At 41.3% G+C, this 17,606-nt stretch overlaps 1 protein-coding gene across 1 annotated transcript in view; it reads left to right on the top strand.

The window, feature by feature from the left end:
- The first annotated feature begins 10,459 nt into the window (after positions 1-10,459).
- SLC44A1 (solute carrier family 44 member 1) overlaps positions 10,460-17,606 on the top strand; it is a 119,917-nt gene continuing 112,770 nt past the window's right edge. The window contains exons 1-3 of the mRNA XM_019518204.1: positions 10,460-10,609; positions 11,359-11,502; positions 14,448-14,590. Of these exons, the coding sequence (XP_019373749.1) occupies positions 10,460-10,609; positions 11,359-11,502; positions 14,448-14,590 (437 nt within the window). The remainder of the gene's footprint in view (positions 10,610-11,358; positions 11,503-14,447; positions 14,591-17,606) is intronic.

Raw genomic sequence — 17,606 nt, 5'->3', positions numbered from 1 at the left:
AATTACAGAATTATAAAACTGTCAAAGTCCAGAGAAAAGAGGTATGAGCACAGTTGCAGGCACCTGGATAGGTCAGATAATGGAAGGAATTCCTTGTTGAAGCAAGGAAGTGGGAAGAGGCTGCAAAAATAAGTAGGAATCAGTTTGCTAGAATCAACCTTATGACATGTGGCAGAGCTTTGACATTGACTTGCATGAAAGCTAATTTGCTTATTTTTTTTCCATCTTCAGCATCAGATTCTTTAAGTGGCAATTTCTTACCCTAATTGTAGTAAATATTAAAGACTCTAAGAGAATCATTTTTGTTTTAAAAGAAAGAATAGCAATGTTAACAGTTCAGTGGCAAGATCAAAGGATTTGTGTTCATCTGTAAAAGTGTGGAAACTCTGTTTCTCTACAGTCTTCAAGATTTAATATACCATTTAATGAAACAGTGATCCAATATTCCACTTCAGTAATCACAGATGAATATGATCCTGCAAGTAAGACTGCCAATGCAGTTACATGGTAGCAATGACAATGAACATTTTAAATCCTTGTTTTGTACCTACCAGAAGCTCTTGAACATCGCTTTCATCCAGAAACAATTTTAGTGTTTGGGCATGGAGTACCAAACACCCTGCTGTACTTTACATTGGTTTTGTATACCAGTGTCAAGTATACCAGGATAAGGACAGGGCAAATGTGTAGCTATTTCAGGTTAGCTTCACACAGGAGGTCAATTTTTAATGTGCTTCACCACCAGGTGTTGAAGAGCAGGTGGTAGCTAGTGGCTAAAGACAAACAGGCTATTATAAGATGGAAGCAGGCAGATAAGACTTAAATAGATGCACCTAAGATGGGTAGATTTTTCTCCTGACTGAAATTCGTCATAGTTTTAGGAGAAGTTACTATGGTTTGTGGGTTTTTGTTCTGCATCACTACTTCTTTATTTTTTTATTTTAACTCTGGTGTAAAGGTATCATCTGTGCAGGCCATTGGCGCGTCCAGAATGGCACAGATCAAAACAGGACAGATTTTTTTTCTTTCTTGACCTGTCAGATGCTTTTGACATTTTTGACTGTAGTTGTCATCCTGAAATCTTGCCTTGCCTTAGCTGTTGTGACTGTTCTTCTGGGGCACATCCTGATGAACGGGCACATGCGTTTTGCAGCCCCTCAAACCCATTAGAAGCGCTGCAAACTGCACGCAGCGCACAAGTACCCAGTGTCAAAAAAAACCTGCCATTTAAAAAAAAAAAGCAGCATGGCACACATGGCAGCAGCATATACCACCAAAAACCAGAGCCTGGATGGCCAGAGCCACACTCTGCTGCAAGCCAGGCTGTGAGCAGCTAGTTCCGTGCTGCTGCTGCCCTGGAAGGATCCCAGGTGAGGCTGCTGGCCCAGCCTCCTCTACCCCACCCGGCTCACTTTGCCACATGCTAGAGTGCATATACAGGGACATACTTGGGGACAAATAGCAGTGGTATAAATATGTGCCACTGCTCTTTGTCCCGCGGGAAATGCACGCCCCTGCATGTGAGTGCTAGTCGGGACGTGTCCCTAGTGTCCTCCTTTAACCCTTGTAATGGCTGCAGTCGGGGCATTGACAGACATGCTGTGGGAAGCGGGGTGGGGGCCACTTTAATTAGCACAGCTTTGAGTGCCCAGAGCATCATGTGTATTAGCATCCCTGTGCTGAAAAATGGCAGCAGGGCGCTTTGACCTAAAGCTTGTTGAAGGAGCTTTAGTTTAAAGTGCCCCGCCACCATTTTTCAGCATGGGGACATTGGTTCATGTGATGCTGTAGTCTGCTGGAATGTGGTAATTACCACACTCCAGCAATCTTGATTAATCGAGTCTTCTCTGACACTAATTACAGCACATTGGAGCAGCCTCCTTGCATGTATATAGGAGCCCTTGGCGTCTTGAGGGATCTTCCTTACCCTTTATTTATCTTTCTCTCTGGTTCCCACCAGACTCCATCATTCTGGGTCCCCTTTGTTTTTTCTTTCAGATCCTGTCTATGGGTGGTGTGATTTCAACTTACTTGTGTTCTAATTGTAGATTTACTCCATTTTTTTTCTTGCCTATGTCCATCTGTGCAAACTCAGTTCTTGGTCTGATCTTCTTTTACCTTCTTGCAACTATATTGATGCCAGCTTAACTCAATTTGGGCAAAAATGTATTTAAACTTCTTTCAACCCTTTCCCCCTCCTCTTTTAGTTACAGCATAGCACCATTCTTCCTATTGTTCAGGCCCAGAATTTAAAGATTGTCTTTGATTCAGGCAGCATCTTAATCTTTCTGCTGCTTTTTGTACTACATTTGTAAGACTTGATGCACCTCAGACCCTTTATTTAGTTTTTCAAATTGCTTCCTCTTTGGTCTTGACAACTTCCATCCTTGTTCCACTTGGTTTTGGCAGTGCAAAAAAGATCTCTTTCAGTCATAACGCTCCCTTCTTTATGCATTGCTCTACCTTCTTTCATCACCACAAGCGCAAACTGGATCTTCACTCAAATCCATTCACGGTCTGTCTCAACCTACCTATCATCTTGCGCTGTAGTTGTCAGCCTTTGTAATGGTACCTTCATGCTTTCTTACATATGTCCCCTTCTGTTGCTGGGAGGAAACATCTGTAGAAGTTTGCAAAATCTACCACATTGTCAACCATTTAAATCTCATCTCTGCTGCTTTGTCTATAAATGCTGTCTAGACCAGCATTTCTCAACCTGTTGGTTGCAAGAAAATATGAAAGGGTCGCTAACAAACTTTAAAAATGGATTCTCCTTTAAAGGAGAAAAATGTGGGAAACCATGGCTTTTCCCTTGCAGGGTGGCAGAGTTTCAGCCTGCACGGGGCTGCCTGGGACCCCCCACCCCACACATTCACCCCCTGCCCCGCATACTGGGGAACTAGGCCCTGGGGGAAGCGAGTTGGGAGTGAGGGGCATTGGCAAGGCCATGGGGCTTTTTTCTACTTAAAGTATTTATTGGGTTGGGACTAGGCAACGATCCAGGCAGAACTAGACAGATTAGTTAAATGTGTGGACCAGAACCAGATGCTGTTCAACACTGAGAAGTGTCAAGTGTTCCATCTGGGAAGGAAAAATCTGCAATAAACTTACAGGCTCATTGGTGCCATTCTAGCTAGCACCACATCTGAAAGGGACCTGGGGGCCATAATTGACCCTAAAATGAGTATGAGCCACCAGTGTGATGCTACAGTTAGCAGGGCATACAATATGCTGGCATGCATCAATAGATGAATCTCAAGCAAAACTAGGGAAGTTATTTACTTGCTCTGCTTGGCATTGATGAGGACACAGCTGGACTCCTGTGTCCAGTTCTGGGTGCCACACTTCAAGAAGGACGTGGTGAAGCTTGAGAGAGAGCCCAGAGAAGAGCCAATTGTATGATTAGAGGCCTGAAGAGCAAACCGTACGAGGAAAGGCTGTGACAGATATTTGACTGTTCAGCCTAGAAAAAGAGAAGACTTCGGGGGGATTTGGTGATAGCTTACAAATATATCGGAAGTGAGCATCAGGGGCTAGGCAAACTAACTATTCACCAAAATGCCCTGGGAGAAAACCAGGAAACTCCTAGAAAAAGATTTCGGATTGGATATAAGGAAAAACCTTCTTCATGGTTCGTGTGACCAGACTGGAATAGACTCCCAGCGGGGGTGGTGCAGGTACCTACCCTGGAGATCTTCAAAAGGAGACTGGATGCACACCTTGCTGGGGTTATTTGACCCCATCAGTCTTTCCTGCCCAGAGCAGGGGGCTGGACCTGATGATCTCACGAAGTCCCTTTCAGCCCTAAACTTCTGTGAATCTGTGACTGGCCATTGTTTACAAATGGGTCCTGGTACAAAAAAGGTTGAGAATCACAGGCCTAGACAGTTTGTATCCTGGCCCCTTTTTAATGTGCTGTGCTCATCTCAGTGTTACTTTTTGTGCCCCCTGTCTCTGTTCTTCTGCTTCTTGTAATTTTACACTTGGATTATAAACTCTTTGGGGCATAAATGGTTTCTTATGGTTGATGGTGCCTAGTACAAAAAGTGGGGGCTTTTAGGTGTGATTGCATCAGAATTAAAACGTGAACAGAATGCTAATATGAATGAAGATGGCAATGGTGGCACAAAAACTGGAAATAAATTGAAGCAAAAGGCTTTAAAAATACTCAAGGCAGGTCTAGACTTGCAATTTCACAAGATATTGCAAGTGAGTGGTGGGGGAGGGAATAAAGGGAGAACAAAAAATCAACTGACATTGGTTGGTAATGCAAATTGTTTGAAATTTTTAAAAAATGTCTGTAGTATGGCTGCATGCATCTATATAAGAAACATGTCTTGCCTTATTTTGAATTGTGCATCTCTTTCACAGGGCACCTTTTGCTGTTAATTCAAACAACGATAATTGCTGGGTTTGTTAGTGGAAGTAGAAGGCAGGGTAGATCTACTAGCAGTCTCTAAAAAGCTGCTTTTAATGGAATTTGCTTTTTATTAGGCACCTTTATCCTCAAAAGCTCATGAAGCCTAATTTGAAGCCCCTAAGGTAGCCTGCATTTCAAAATTCTTGAAAACCCAGCAGCTCCATTTGTCACTGGCTCCCTGTGGGTATCCTTCCTGCTCCTTGATATCACACTTGTTTAAACATGGGCATAGGAGGTTGACTTGTGGCAAGTGTTTTATGAGAGTCTTGCTTTGAGTGAGCGATCCTTGTGTGTCCTTCTGGTCAGTATTACAGGCCTGTTTTGAACTGAGATGAGAAAATAGGCTGCGAAGTGGAGGGCTTTTTGTGATAAATGTTCTTCTGCTTGCACTCTCAAGTTGAGGGGTTCCCAGCTCAAGCTTTCCATACAGCTATAACTGCATAGCAAGACTCTGAGCTTGTTTAATAACAGCATCTTATGCAAGTTAGTAGAACAGAAATTGTGAGCCCTCCATTATTTTAAAAGGGAATTGTTATTGGGGTAAGTGATAGGGCAAAAATATCAGTTTTGTCATAGCTTATCTGTATGCCTCTTACATCAGCAAATGCTGAAGAAGTGTTAATCTGTCTAGAAGGCTGAAATCAGTAGAAATGCTGATTGAGGACTGCGGACAAAGCTTGTCAGATGTGATTTTGATAGTGCTTCAGTTATGATAGAAGCAAAAAGTGCTGATATTTCCAGACTGCAGAACAAACACAATTATAATGTTTGTTAGACCTTGTGGTAACCAAATATTTCATTTGTGGTATGCTTGAGCATACATAGTTTAGGCTAGAAAGCATTTGCATAGACTTTTGCGTAGCATATGCCTTTTGAGATGCATACATGATCTGAATGTTTATCAGATCTCAACCGTGATATGTTAAGGTTGCTGTGGTGGGGGAGGAAGGCAGCTCAGGGACCCCATGCTGACCTTCAGTGGACCCAGGAGCCCACCCTCCCTCTGGCTTGGCTTCTGCCATGGGGCGAGGTGGCAACTGTGGAAAAAAGCCTGTGTAAAAAACCATGACAACTCTTAGCAGCAGATCATGTGTACATGATCTGAATGTTTATGAGATCTCAACCGTAATATGTTAAGGGCAGTACCTGGCAACCTTCACAAGCTGTGGGCCAGAACAACATGGCTTCAGTCTGACACGGGCCAAGGAGCTTTGCCTGCGTATGTGCTGCAGCTGCCTTACCCCTGCTTTCCAGCCCTGGGGCAGCTTCTTATAAGCTGCTGGGGAGCAGGAGTGTAATGAGCAGTGATCCTGGTTCTCTCTGATTTAAAAAATAAAATAAAAAAGATCTCAAATTCTCTGATTAAAGCCTGGAAATCCATGTTTAAGGCAGTTTGGAAGCCTATCAGTGCCTTAATTGTTATAATAAAATTAATTCTAAATACCTATATATTTTGTTGCTTGATTTGTTTTTCTTTTATCATGGAAAATCAGAACTCCCCCTGCCTCCTTCACTTACCAGATTGCAGGTCCAACTTCAGCTGTTCCCCTGCTGCTTTGTGGCACTGAGCCAAGCTGATATGCTGATGCCTGGCCCTTGCCTATACCGGTGTCCCTTGCTCCTGACCCACAGCTCCCCCCAGCCCTGCCGGTGCCCTTCACTCCTGACCCATAGCTCCCTGCTCTCCTGAGCCCTGCTGGAGGGGTCCCCAGTTGCCCCCATCTCCCTGGGCTGCAGCATGGCAGCTCTGGCTTGTGCGGGTGTTGGCAGAGAGAGTCAGGCCCTGGTGCAGGCTGAAGGGAGAAGGGGAGGCCTGTGGTACCCTCTTCCCTGGGCTAGGGCTCCTGCGCTGTACCAGACGGCCTGGCCACGGCCCACCTGCGCCCCCTGCAGTGTCTCCCGCTCGTCCTGCCCCTGTGAGCACAGGCACTGGCCCTGGTACTGCCAGCCTGGCCATGCAGCCCCTGCCCCTTGAACTGCCTGTCCTGCCCCCTTCCTCTGCTGGAGGGGCAGGCACTGCCCCCTGCTGCAGCACTAATACACTTTCCCCAGCATTAGCAGGCACCTGCCCTGGCCACCTTGCACGTACGCATGCACGCACACTCTCTCATATGCCCTGGCCCTCCAACCCCTGCCCCATGTAGACTTACTTTCATGCAGCTGCCAGGGCTGCTCCCACCACCTTGCCTGGCTCTATGCTGGCTGTGTGCGTGTGTGCACATGCCGCCCCCTCCCTTGGATTTCACTTTTCTTTAGTCCCTTGCAGGCTGGAAAGCTGCCAGCCTGTAAGGGGAAACCTGAGGTTTCCAGCAGTTTTCTCCTTTGAAGAGGAAAATTTGCGTTTTTCTCCTTCAAGTGAGAAAATTCACATTTTTCTGCAGCAAACAGAAAACCCATATCCCTGGTGATGAGAGGTGGAGGGAGCATAGGTGCAGGTGGAAGCTGCCTGGCACAGGCATAAGCAAAATACTCTAGCTCTGCATCCCAGAACAGTGGATCTGCAGCCTGGATGTTACATTAAGGGTTGGAAAGCAGATTATTAGTTGCACAAAGTATCACTAGTGGTAATGCAGTATTAAATGTCTGCAAGTTCAAGTCTTCCTTTGTAACTGAGCTTTTGTGGAGTTGTAAATATCAGTGATGCATTTTAACTCAGTTCAGGGGCTAAATAAAGGATATGGTCACAAACTTAATTCACCTGTGTGTGCTCTTAACTACTTGTTTCAGATTTCCTTTTGAAATATGGATTCTTGTCCAGTGACTTTATATATATATATGTATATATATTGATTATTTTTGATAGCTGCAGGAGGTTATATATTCTTAGTCCTTGTCAGGGTTATTCCAAAGTTGCTTTTTAAAAATCCTTTTACAGGATTTCTTTTTTGGGTGGTACATTCAGAAAGATAAAACCTGCCTATCATAGTACCACTGCTGCTGCTTTCACAGGACTATCCTAACCTAAGGTGTGGCTGTTGATGGAACTCATCAGTTTATTTTGCTTATTTTGTTGGTATTGCCTGTCCATGGGAAAATTAGTTTTAGCAAAGCCAGGATCTTTGAAGTGCACTTGTATGAATATTGAGCATATGATTTGCTAGCCTTGCTGCAATATAATTTGTGCCAGTCTTAATGTAAATGTTAGCTGTGAAAAGTTGGTATGATCAAAAGACATCTGGGTTCCATAGTTTTAGGTGAGGGTATAATTTGGCCTGAAAGCATACTACTACTTTTAGCGATGAGTAATGAATATAATTAAAAGAAACGATCTTGGTTCTCAGAGCCAAGAGGTGAATTTGAGAGAGAAACTAGAAAAATGCAAATTTAAAAAAAATGTGTGTTTGCTATAGAAATCAGTGACAGAATATAGAATCCCATAATGTCATCTGTCAAGTCATTTTTAGGGGCTGAACCACTAAAGCTGTCTCTTGCTTGAGATCATTTTTGCTATGGCTGCCGTCAGCAGAGGTACTTGCACTAGAGCATGGATGAGAGACAGGAACTGTTTGTAAAGCATATTCCATGAGAATTTTTTGTCTCTTGAGCTTTTCTCCCTCACTTCTTTATAGTTTAAAGCGACCTAGATCTTGTGAGGTCTAGGGTGTATTGAAAAGATTGAGCAAGATGCATTTGTTTGAGGGGTCACAATAGACGTTGTTTTGTCAGGGATGCGGGTGTTCAGTTCTTTTTTCTAACTGAATTTTGTGATGGGGAATGAAGTATAGCAGCTGTTGGCTTTTGTAGTTTTGTATTTTTAAGTTTTGGCAGTGGTGCCTGAACCTTGAGGATCCTGTGTTGAAATATGAAGGTTCATAATACATACTCCTGTGTTTTGTTGAACTATTAAATAAGCAAAACCATTTCCAGTAGTTCTAGGAGTTGCCATCTGAAAGTTGAGAGAATGTTCTTTTAGAGCATCTGACAATGACTTTTCAAACCATTAAAGACCTTTCTTTGTAGGTATGCCTTGGGGATCACCAGAGCAAGACAGAGACTTTTCATCCTCATCTCTGATTATGAAGCCTGTTGTTTTGTGTACATATTCCTACATGTTTTTTTAATCAGCATGGTATAGCAATCATAATTCAGCCTGCTTCCTATTTATTTCAGTGTGTTTTGTTTGTCCATTTGGGTATGTAAATTTGAGTAAAGTTGGTTCTATTTTATCATCATCATCACTTGCTTCACAAGATCCTTTCAATAGAGATGCTTTTCCTTTAGCGGCATAAAAGGCAGCCCCTTGGCATCTTTACCGATTCATGTCACTAGCACTGTCATAGGTGCGCTCTATAGATGTTAACATTCAAAGGCAGGTGTGTGGCTGTGTCTTCTTTTTAAAGGTCCTCTTCCCTGCTTATGGTCTGAAGTTGAGTTACAGATAATAGCATTCCTACAGCTGGGGCATCCGACAGTTCTAGTCTACAAATTGAATTTTCTTAGAGTCCCGGTCTCTGAGGTGGGGACAGCCAGCCAGCTACCTTTGCAGTGAGCATTGATCCGAAGATCTTATTCTTTTCCTGTTACTGGCTCCTGATTAGAGGACCTATACATTCAGGTTGGCTAATCTAAAAAGGTTTGAAAAAATATTGTCAGATAAGAATTTACCATTGTAATGACATTTCATTTCATCCTGCACCTGCAGTTTGAATGGGCAATAAGGAGTATGATGGATCTCATTCATATTGTACCTGGTTTGTAGCTTTATTAATTTGTAAAGGTATACTTGTTTTTATGGATTAAACTAAAAGTGAAATGATGGATACTAAGCACCATCTTACAAACACATTTCAGGTTACCAATGCAGCAGTTTTCCTGTAGACTTTTTGTACTTTCCCAGAATCTGCAAAACTAGGTACTGGGGATGGCGATCGCCAACAAAAATTTGCTTTAGCTCAGTATTGGCATGTTATAGCCACCTATTCAAGTTTTTCAGCTGAATCAAGGAACTCAGGAGCATATCATAATCACTTTAATTGTTTGAGAAGTTCTCTCTACTAGAGTTTTGGTGGGAATCTTCATTTACTTCCAGTTTATACTCTACTCTCCCTCTCCCCACCCCCTTGTCAACTTCTCCACAGTAGCATCTGTGTTGTGTGGTAAGTGTCCTCACTGAATCAATGTAAGTAGTTTTCAGAGAAACATTTTCTGTCTTCAACTTCCGTAGAAGGATATAGCAAGCAGTAGGATCTAAATAAAAAACCCAATCATAGTAAACAGAAATCTAAAATATTGTACTAATCATGCTACTATCTGGTAAAGATTAAAGAAAAACAAAAAACGAATCCCAAATTCAGGATGCATCCACTTGTGGAAGGTGGACAAACCATTCTTATAGTGCAAAATCTTAATCATGCCTTCTTTATGCATTGAGATATCTTCTGTCTTGTGAGACTACAGTAGACTTTTTTTAGCATTTTAACTGTTTAAATCCAGAAAATCTTCCTTCCTTCAAGTTAGCACTGTTGATTTTTACATGCCACTCACTTGAGTTGTTGAATTGCACAACTAACCTACTCCTTGCAGACAGAGGACTGTTCATAGGTATTTCTTATGTTATTTCTGCCTGTCCTGTACTGTTACACCTGCCATTGGTGTTCAGAACATAACAAGTTTGTGAAAAGCTTACCTTTTTTATCCTCCAGGGAAAGCAAATTCCTGGGAAGTGCACAGAAGCAGCCTTGCAAGAGTACAGGAAGTAGGGCCATTGACAGATATTCGCTTTAAGGTGTGGTGACATCAAATCCTCAATCCCAACAATTGCGCCTCCTGCCATGCCACATGTGCATGGCAGAATGTGTGATTTTTGGGATTGGGATTTAGATCCCAATCGCACCTTACTTGCTAGTACAGGGGGCAGAGCCCAGAATTATGATCCTAGGCTCCCCCTGCACCAGCAAGTCAAAACCCGGGTGGTGACAATCAGCTGATTGTCAGTTGGGGCCAAGGACTGAGCTTGGATCTGGAACTGTGGTAGCCTGATCCTGGGGTCCCTATGGCAGGGGATGGGTAAAAACTGCATGTGGTGTACTGCTGGGCAGCATGCAGGGTCTTGGATTCCAGGGCATGGAGACGTATAAAAACCAGGAGTACTGGCCAGCTGACTGGCACATGCTGTTTTTGAAGGTTCCCATGTATGGGGACCTCGGGACTGAAGAGAGGTTCCTTGATCCCAGAGTCCCCTGGTTTGGGGTATGTCAAAAAAGCATGTTTATAGCTCAGTTACACACATGCTTTTTAAAGGTCCAGACTGCAGTTAGCCCAAGATCAGAGAGACATGCCTTGATGAGCTCACTGCACTCCTCACCTGCCTCTGGGGGTTTGGTGCAGGTCTGGGATGCAGTGACTGGTTCTGTCTGTAGCCTGATTGGGTAGGGTACAACTATGTCCTGGACCCTTGGGCTGCCAGTGGTAGATCCAGACACTCAGATGAGTGTTGGGTCTGGCCCAGATCAGCCCCAACTGGCCACACATTCAGTTTAAGGCGTGATACAAATGAGCCATTAAGTTGTTACATGTTTTATGTGGAATAACTTTGTGGCTCATTGCCTGTATTATCATGCCTCAGATTGACTTTAATATGTGGCTGGATTGCTATTTAAGGCACAATTAGCCTGTTAATCACATCTTAAATGTAATGTGTGTCAGGGGCCTAGTAGTACTAATTGCTTGGGTGGTCATGCCAACTTCCCTTTTCTGTAAAATCCAGAAATAGGAATAAATAAAACAGCTTCTTCGCTTTTATTTACTTGGCAAATTGCTGTTCTCATTACCAATTGAGAAGTTACCTTGACCAGTTGCTTCATAGTTTCGCTAGCTTTAATGCAACTTTTATTCTATTATACTGTATCTAAGGTAGCTGATGTATTCTAAAGGTAATCCCAGTTGAATGTTAGTACTTTGTTGAATTGCTTCCTGTATAATTTTTTTGCTGTAAGCAGAAGTTTGAATTGAGTTGTCTTTGTAACTGCTGTCTTCATTTTTTCTTATCCAAGAGCTCCAAACGAGAATGGAAACCTCTGGAGGATCGCAGCTGCACAGATATACCATGGCTGCTGCTGTTCATCCTCTTCTGTGTTGGAATGGTGAGTAAAACATGAAGGATTCATATTGTTACATAGGCTCAACTTCAACTCAGTATGAAAATATGAGATTTTATGAGTTTACAAAACTGGTGACTTATAGTTGTGTCCAGCTTATGTTGGCAATTAAAGTATTAATCATGAAACTAGAACACTAGAATATATTTTGCAGTATTAGTACCTGAAGATTTGAGGTCTTCAATAGGGTTTTGAAATTTTCTATGGGCTCTGTTTCTTGCCCACACATCCCTTCCCCCAGAAATTGCCTCTCAACCAAAGTTTCATTTACAACAAGTTTCTAGTCTGCATGTTTATGACGATATCACTTCATAGTTATTTGTTCTTTAAAGGTTATTTTCTTGAGAATGTAGACATTCTGAAATAATAGCTTTGAGACCGATGAACTGTTATATTAATTTCAATAGGTTGATTGTTCTGAAACCTAAAGATTGCAGTTTGAACCTCAAGCCTTAAGTATTTCCCTGTTGAATGCTTGGCAAAAGCATCCAGTTAATGCCTTTATTCCCCCATCTCCAATTGCTTCCCATGCCACCTGAAGTACCATAATGCCTTCTATGGCTGGCTGGCCTGCTTACCTGCCAGAACTCCTGACTTCCTCCTGACATAGTGCCAAATTATAAAATTAGTGTAGTGTAGCAATAAAAAAAAAAAAAAAAAAATAGTTGTCTAGATTCTTCCCCGTTTCCTTGTATTGAATTATAGAGCGCTCTATCCACTCTCTTTAGACTGTGCTAACTGTTCTTTTTGCATTCTTTTGCTTATTTTTGTTTTGTTCTGATCTCTTCTGGGTCTGGCTTCACTAATGCCAGAAACAGTGATTGCTTTCTGCATATGCATCGCAAACTTATTAGCTTTATTTTGCCACCACAGTGAACTACAGGCTCATAGATAATTTACTTTTCACTTATTCCCCTACAAGTTTCTGGCATTTTTTGCTTTCTCCCTTCATTGAAAAAATTGATTATTCCCCTACTTCCCTTTGCATTCCCCCAAATGCATATTACGGGCCATATTTAATGAAGAAATGTTTAATTAGTATGCCTGTTTTATGGTATTTAGCCATACAAATCACATATACACAATAACATGTGCCCATCTTTGGGTCCCAGAGTGCATGACATTTCCTGAAATGCTCTGCTGTTAACTGAAGGTGTTATCACTGTTACCCATCTGTTTTTGGCATTCTGTGTCTAATATGTCTGTCTCCACATACTTTGCTACCTGCAGTTGTAAATTTGTCATTTTGGCATGGTACATTGCCTTAAAACTTTTCTCACCAGAGTCCCTTGTATAGGTGATAGATGAATGACATGCTAATAATTTAAACTGGACAGTGGCAAACAGTTTCTTGAGTTTATATCCTTGTTCCATCAAATGAGGTATATAGGAGGAGAATCCTGATTCTTTTCCAAATTATGGCCCTATGTTAAGAAAACAAAAGAAAGTATTGCTTAAAAAGAACAAGATCTTGTTGTTTGAGATGCAAAGAATTGAAGGTAAATACTGCAAATCATCTCAAATTATTCCTAGTAATAACTGTTCACTCCCTCTTTTCTTGCTTCAGTTTTGTTCAGGGTTAACTTGTAAGTCAGTTTGCTGTAAGGAGAAGAGCAGTTTCTCTTTCTCCCTGCCCTTTGGAATTTCCCTGACAATCAACTAGTCTTCAGTACTGCTCCTTCTTCAGCCCTGCTTTGTGTTTTGCTCCTATGACTTTTAGAGCTCCCCCTGTTCTTCCTAAGAACCTGCCTCCTCTGAATTGCCTCTGTTTATCTCCATTTACAACTCCACGCTCTTAGGTGTTGGTTCCTTTTATTCCTGCTGCCACTATTTCCAAGCTGTCTTCTTCCTATAGTATCACTGAACAGCCAGAGCAAATTTAAGACTCCCAATTCCTTTCCAGAATCTTGCTATCTTAATCACTTTCAAAGAGATAATTGATGCTTTCATGGCATAAACTCCTCATCCCCCTCCAGTTTCCATTTGCACCTGTTTCTCCTGTGTGAGGTCTGAAAGATGAAAGTGTCTGATATTACCCTTGTATCTGCTCTCTAAAGTTTTGCTTTCCCACTTTGCTCCATCTCTGGCTTTAGACTATGCTAACTGTTCCTTTTGCATTCTTGTACTTATTTTTGTTCTGTTCTCCATTTGGTTACCTCTGTTTGAAATGTCAGTCTGACAGGGTTTATCCTCTTCTAGGTGGAGTACTTTCTTTAAAAGGCTCTTATTTTAAAAAGGCCTTGCCACCCCTGTTGTATCCTCACAATTCTTAGTGGACTAAAAGAAGAAAAAACTCTTCAAATAAACAAAACGCCTTGAAAATTACTGTGGCACATACTAAACGTGATCATTTGTACTACATTTGTTTCTTCTTTATGTCTTTCTGTTAATAATCTGTTATTAATAATAATACTCTGAAGAATTTAGTTTTATGCTGATTTTACGAAGCGTTTGGTATGCTCTGGTCCTCTTGAGTAACAAATATGTTTAGAAAATCTGAGTTGTCATCTCAGTTTGTATGTGTGTTAAACTTATAGCCATGTGATAGTTTTTCTGGACTGCCTTAGACATTTCACTTTTAAATGGAGGGAATTTTGTAAAATGAAGCAAGGAGAGTCTGCTGCAAGGATCTTAGTACTTTGAAATCTTATGACAACAATAGGAAGTGGACAAGTGGGAGCAACAGAAACAGCGTGTCTCAGACTGAATCAAGAATTTAGAGAGACCCACCCCATATGGAAACATGCCCGAGTTGCAACAGTCTGTTGATGCTGGATCAGCCTTGTCAGCCACCTTTGGACCCACAGATAAAGAAATTATGGAAGACAATCATCCTTCGCTGTGAGGGATTGCCAGTGATGCATCAGCTGGTCTGTCATTTGTGACAACATTTAAGAAGTGCATTGTTAATTCCTGTTCTTCCCTTCCAGGGGTTCATTTGTGGCTTTTCAATAGCCACTGGAGCAGCTGCAAGATTGGTTTCAGGATATGACAGTTATGGAAATATCTGTGGACAGAAAAATGTAAAAGTGGATGGAATAATAAACAGTGGTTTAGACCTGACACACAAGAAGTAAGTATTTGGTTCCATCTTTTTGTTGCTTGGAAAAAGCACAGGCTGGTTTTGATTGGAAGTAGATTACAGTAATTCTATAAAACAAACATTCTGAATTTGACTTTTATAATTAAACTGTTTTAACTTCTTTCCAAGCTCGTCCTTACCTAGACGTCTCTTGTGTAGTAAACAAAAACTTTCTCTTACAATAGTCTGCACAAATGAATGTGCACTGTGTTAAACTGTTTGGTGTAATTGATCATTGGCATTTGACTAACAGACCAAAATGTACAAATGTGGAAATCTAATGTAATGTATTCAGCTATGTGTAAATAGTAGTGGCTTTATTTCTCAAATGTGGATAATTCAGCAACTGCTGTTGACTAAAGTGAGTTGGGATGACCCTTTAAAAAATTAGGCCATTTTTAGAAACTTATTTTTGGGCAGTCAGGCAGACCTAGGGGAAGCAATTTTCAAGGGCAAAAGCTGAAAGGTAAGAGTGTAATTCCTTTTTTATTCTTTTTTTTTTTAAGTTGAGTATAAAATGGTCTTGAAAAGTACTTTGGCATGGTTGAGACTTCCACACTGCAGGAAAGAGAGAGACTTTATGAAAGCAGGACATCAGGTACTGCTTTTAAGGTGAGGTGAATACTGCTTTTGGCCAGTTAAAGATGGTGAACAGGGTGGAGCGTGGCTTGTTTTTCGGTTCTGAACTTCATTTTCTGCAGCTCTGCTTAAAACTCATCTGAACAATTCAGCTAGTTTTGGAAAGCAAAATATCTACTAACTTGTAAATCAACACCGCTACGCTGTTGGAGATTACAGATAATGATATCTAAAATAACAGACTGTAGCAAAAATAGTGAAATAACTAAAACCTTTTTGTTAACTTCAGGAAAAGAATCCCTTGTTTGCTTTTGTCTGCAGATTGTCAGAAACCATATGTATATGTTCCTTTGGAAAATGACTTGACAGAGGATCTCGGTAATTTGAGATGGTAACAGAGTCTTTTCTTGACCTCCTTAATTTTGAATGAATTACGTAGGGAGTAGGGAAAATCTGACTCAGTTGAATAAAACCCAGTGACAAGGAAACAATTTACTGATGGCAATCTGAAAGTTCCAGACCTTGTTTGAGGTCTGTGAAACAAGTGTTGATTAATCCTGTGGAAAATAAAACCATTTATTTATTGGGACAGGGTATCTTTCACATTCTTTGTATAACAAAGTTTTATCTAGAGAACTGAACAGTACTACATTATTGAATGTACCAGTATTGTTAACTCCTATTTCTGCTGGGCAGAAGGAGGAGAAAATACAACTATTTGAATAGTTTAAAAATGATTTGTTCCTTTCCGAAGTTATTCTGTAAACCTTAGAGATCTTGACCAGGGTCAGGGCAACAGGGTGTAAACAGAAGGTTTAGTACCCGGGGCTGAGATTAATTTTTAGGAAATCTGTATGTCAATTTGAAACAGTTTATAGGCCTGGTAATAAATTTTATGGGATAATCTCGTGCTTTCCACTTGATAAGGTGCTACTTATTTCACAAGCAGTGTCCTATTTAATAGTTCACCTGCAGATGTTACAGCTTTTTTTGCTGAGTATTATATTTCAGACCTGACTGTTTTACATACTTACGGTACTACTTTTTCTTTCAGTATCCCTTAGCGCATAACATTACCACAGTATATTTCTTTAAAAGCAGGCAAGAACACAATGCATCTGAATTGGACTTCGCTCAGTAACTGTGTAGTCGCTAGCGGTTTATTATAAATCCCAGAATGCCCTGTCCTCATGTCTGACTATTGTCAGATGTCAGATGAAAGAGTATTCAAATGTATATACCCTTTCACAGAATGCAACAACAAGGGGATGTTGAAAGGCAGCAAACTATAATGTAATACATCTTAAGATGCATGAAATTAACATAAGGAACAAGAGGTTTGACTCGTGGCCTCAACAAGAAGATTCCAAAAAAGATTAGACGTTTCTGTGGTTAATGGAAGTCATCCAATTTACATAATGAGTGTTAAGGAATAGGAAGCTTCATGTTTTAAGAGAAGGGTGGCCAACCACGTGTGCTGCAGGTAGTGTGGGGTGGCATACGGCTGATTGGGAAGAGAACAGGCAGCATAGCAGCAGGTACAGCAGGGAGCAGAAAGCAGAATGCAGACCAGGCAGTGGAAGAGGTTTGGAGTGGCAGTTAAGGAAGATGTGGTACTTCTGCCAAAATGGTTGCCCCCTTGCTCTTTTAAGACATAAGATCACGTCTGTCTGTCTGGTCTTAAACTCTTCGTACGGATAGTTTATTCTATACCTGATTCATAATGCAGTTTCTGGCACACTTCTCAGAAGCATCTGGTAGTGTCCAGGATACCAGACTGAGGTAGAGGACATTCCTATCCATTAGTGAGTGATTTTCATCCTTGTTTTTTGTTATGTCTTGAAATTGTTTCAAAAAGGACTCCATCTGCTCAGCAGCTGTCTCTAGCAGATGGAGCTCCTGAGGTATCTGAGGTACTGTACATGGGACTACATACTACAACTTTTATAGATAGACAAAAGAGAATAAGCTTTTCTTAACCGCTCCATCAATAATTCTTGTGGAGTCTCTCTCCTTTCTAGCTCAAAGCTCTGAACTTCTAAATCTTGAACTCTCTGAAGTTATTTCCGTTCTGCTGTCTCTGACTGCGGTAATTTTGTCCCCTCCTACAGCTCTATAACAGAAAAGTTCATAGAAAATCATAAGAAAGTAGGGCTGGAAGGGACCCCAGGAGGACATCTAGTCCAACCCCCATATTCAAGGCAGGAACATTTATCTCTAATCTATCTTATACAACTGTTTATCTAATCTGTTCTCAAAACTACACAAACAACCCCATCAAATCACCAGGCATATTGTCCAGAAGCTCCAAGAACATCTTAACTTAGGAACCTACTTAAATCGCTGTTTTATGATTTTTGCCCCCCCCCAAATAAAAGCTTACTGGAACACGAAGAAAGCATGGCAATCCCTGCAGCCACAGAGCATG

Source organism: Gavialis gangeticus, unplaced genomic scaffold (assembly GCF_001723915.1).
Source record: "Gavialis gangeticus isolate Ggan-Ray unplaced genomic scaffold, GavGan_comp1, whole genome shotgun sequence".
Taxonomy (NCBI): domain Eukaryota; kingdom Metazoa; phylum Chordata; order Crocodylia; family Gavialidae; genus Gavialis; species Gavialis gangeticus.
Note: the sequence above shows the minus strand (reverse complement) of the source record. Positions and strands in the feature narration are given on the sequence as shown.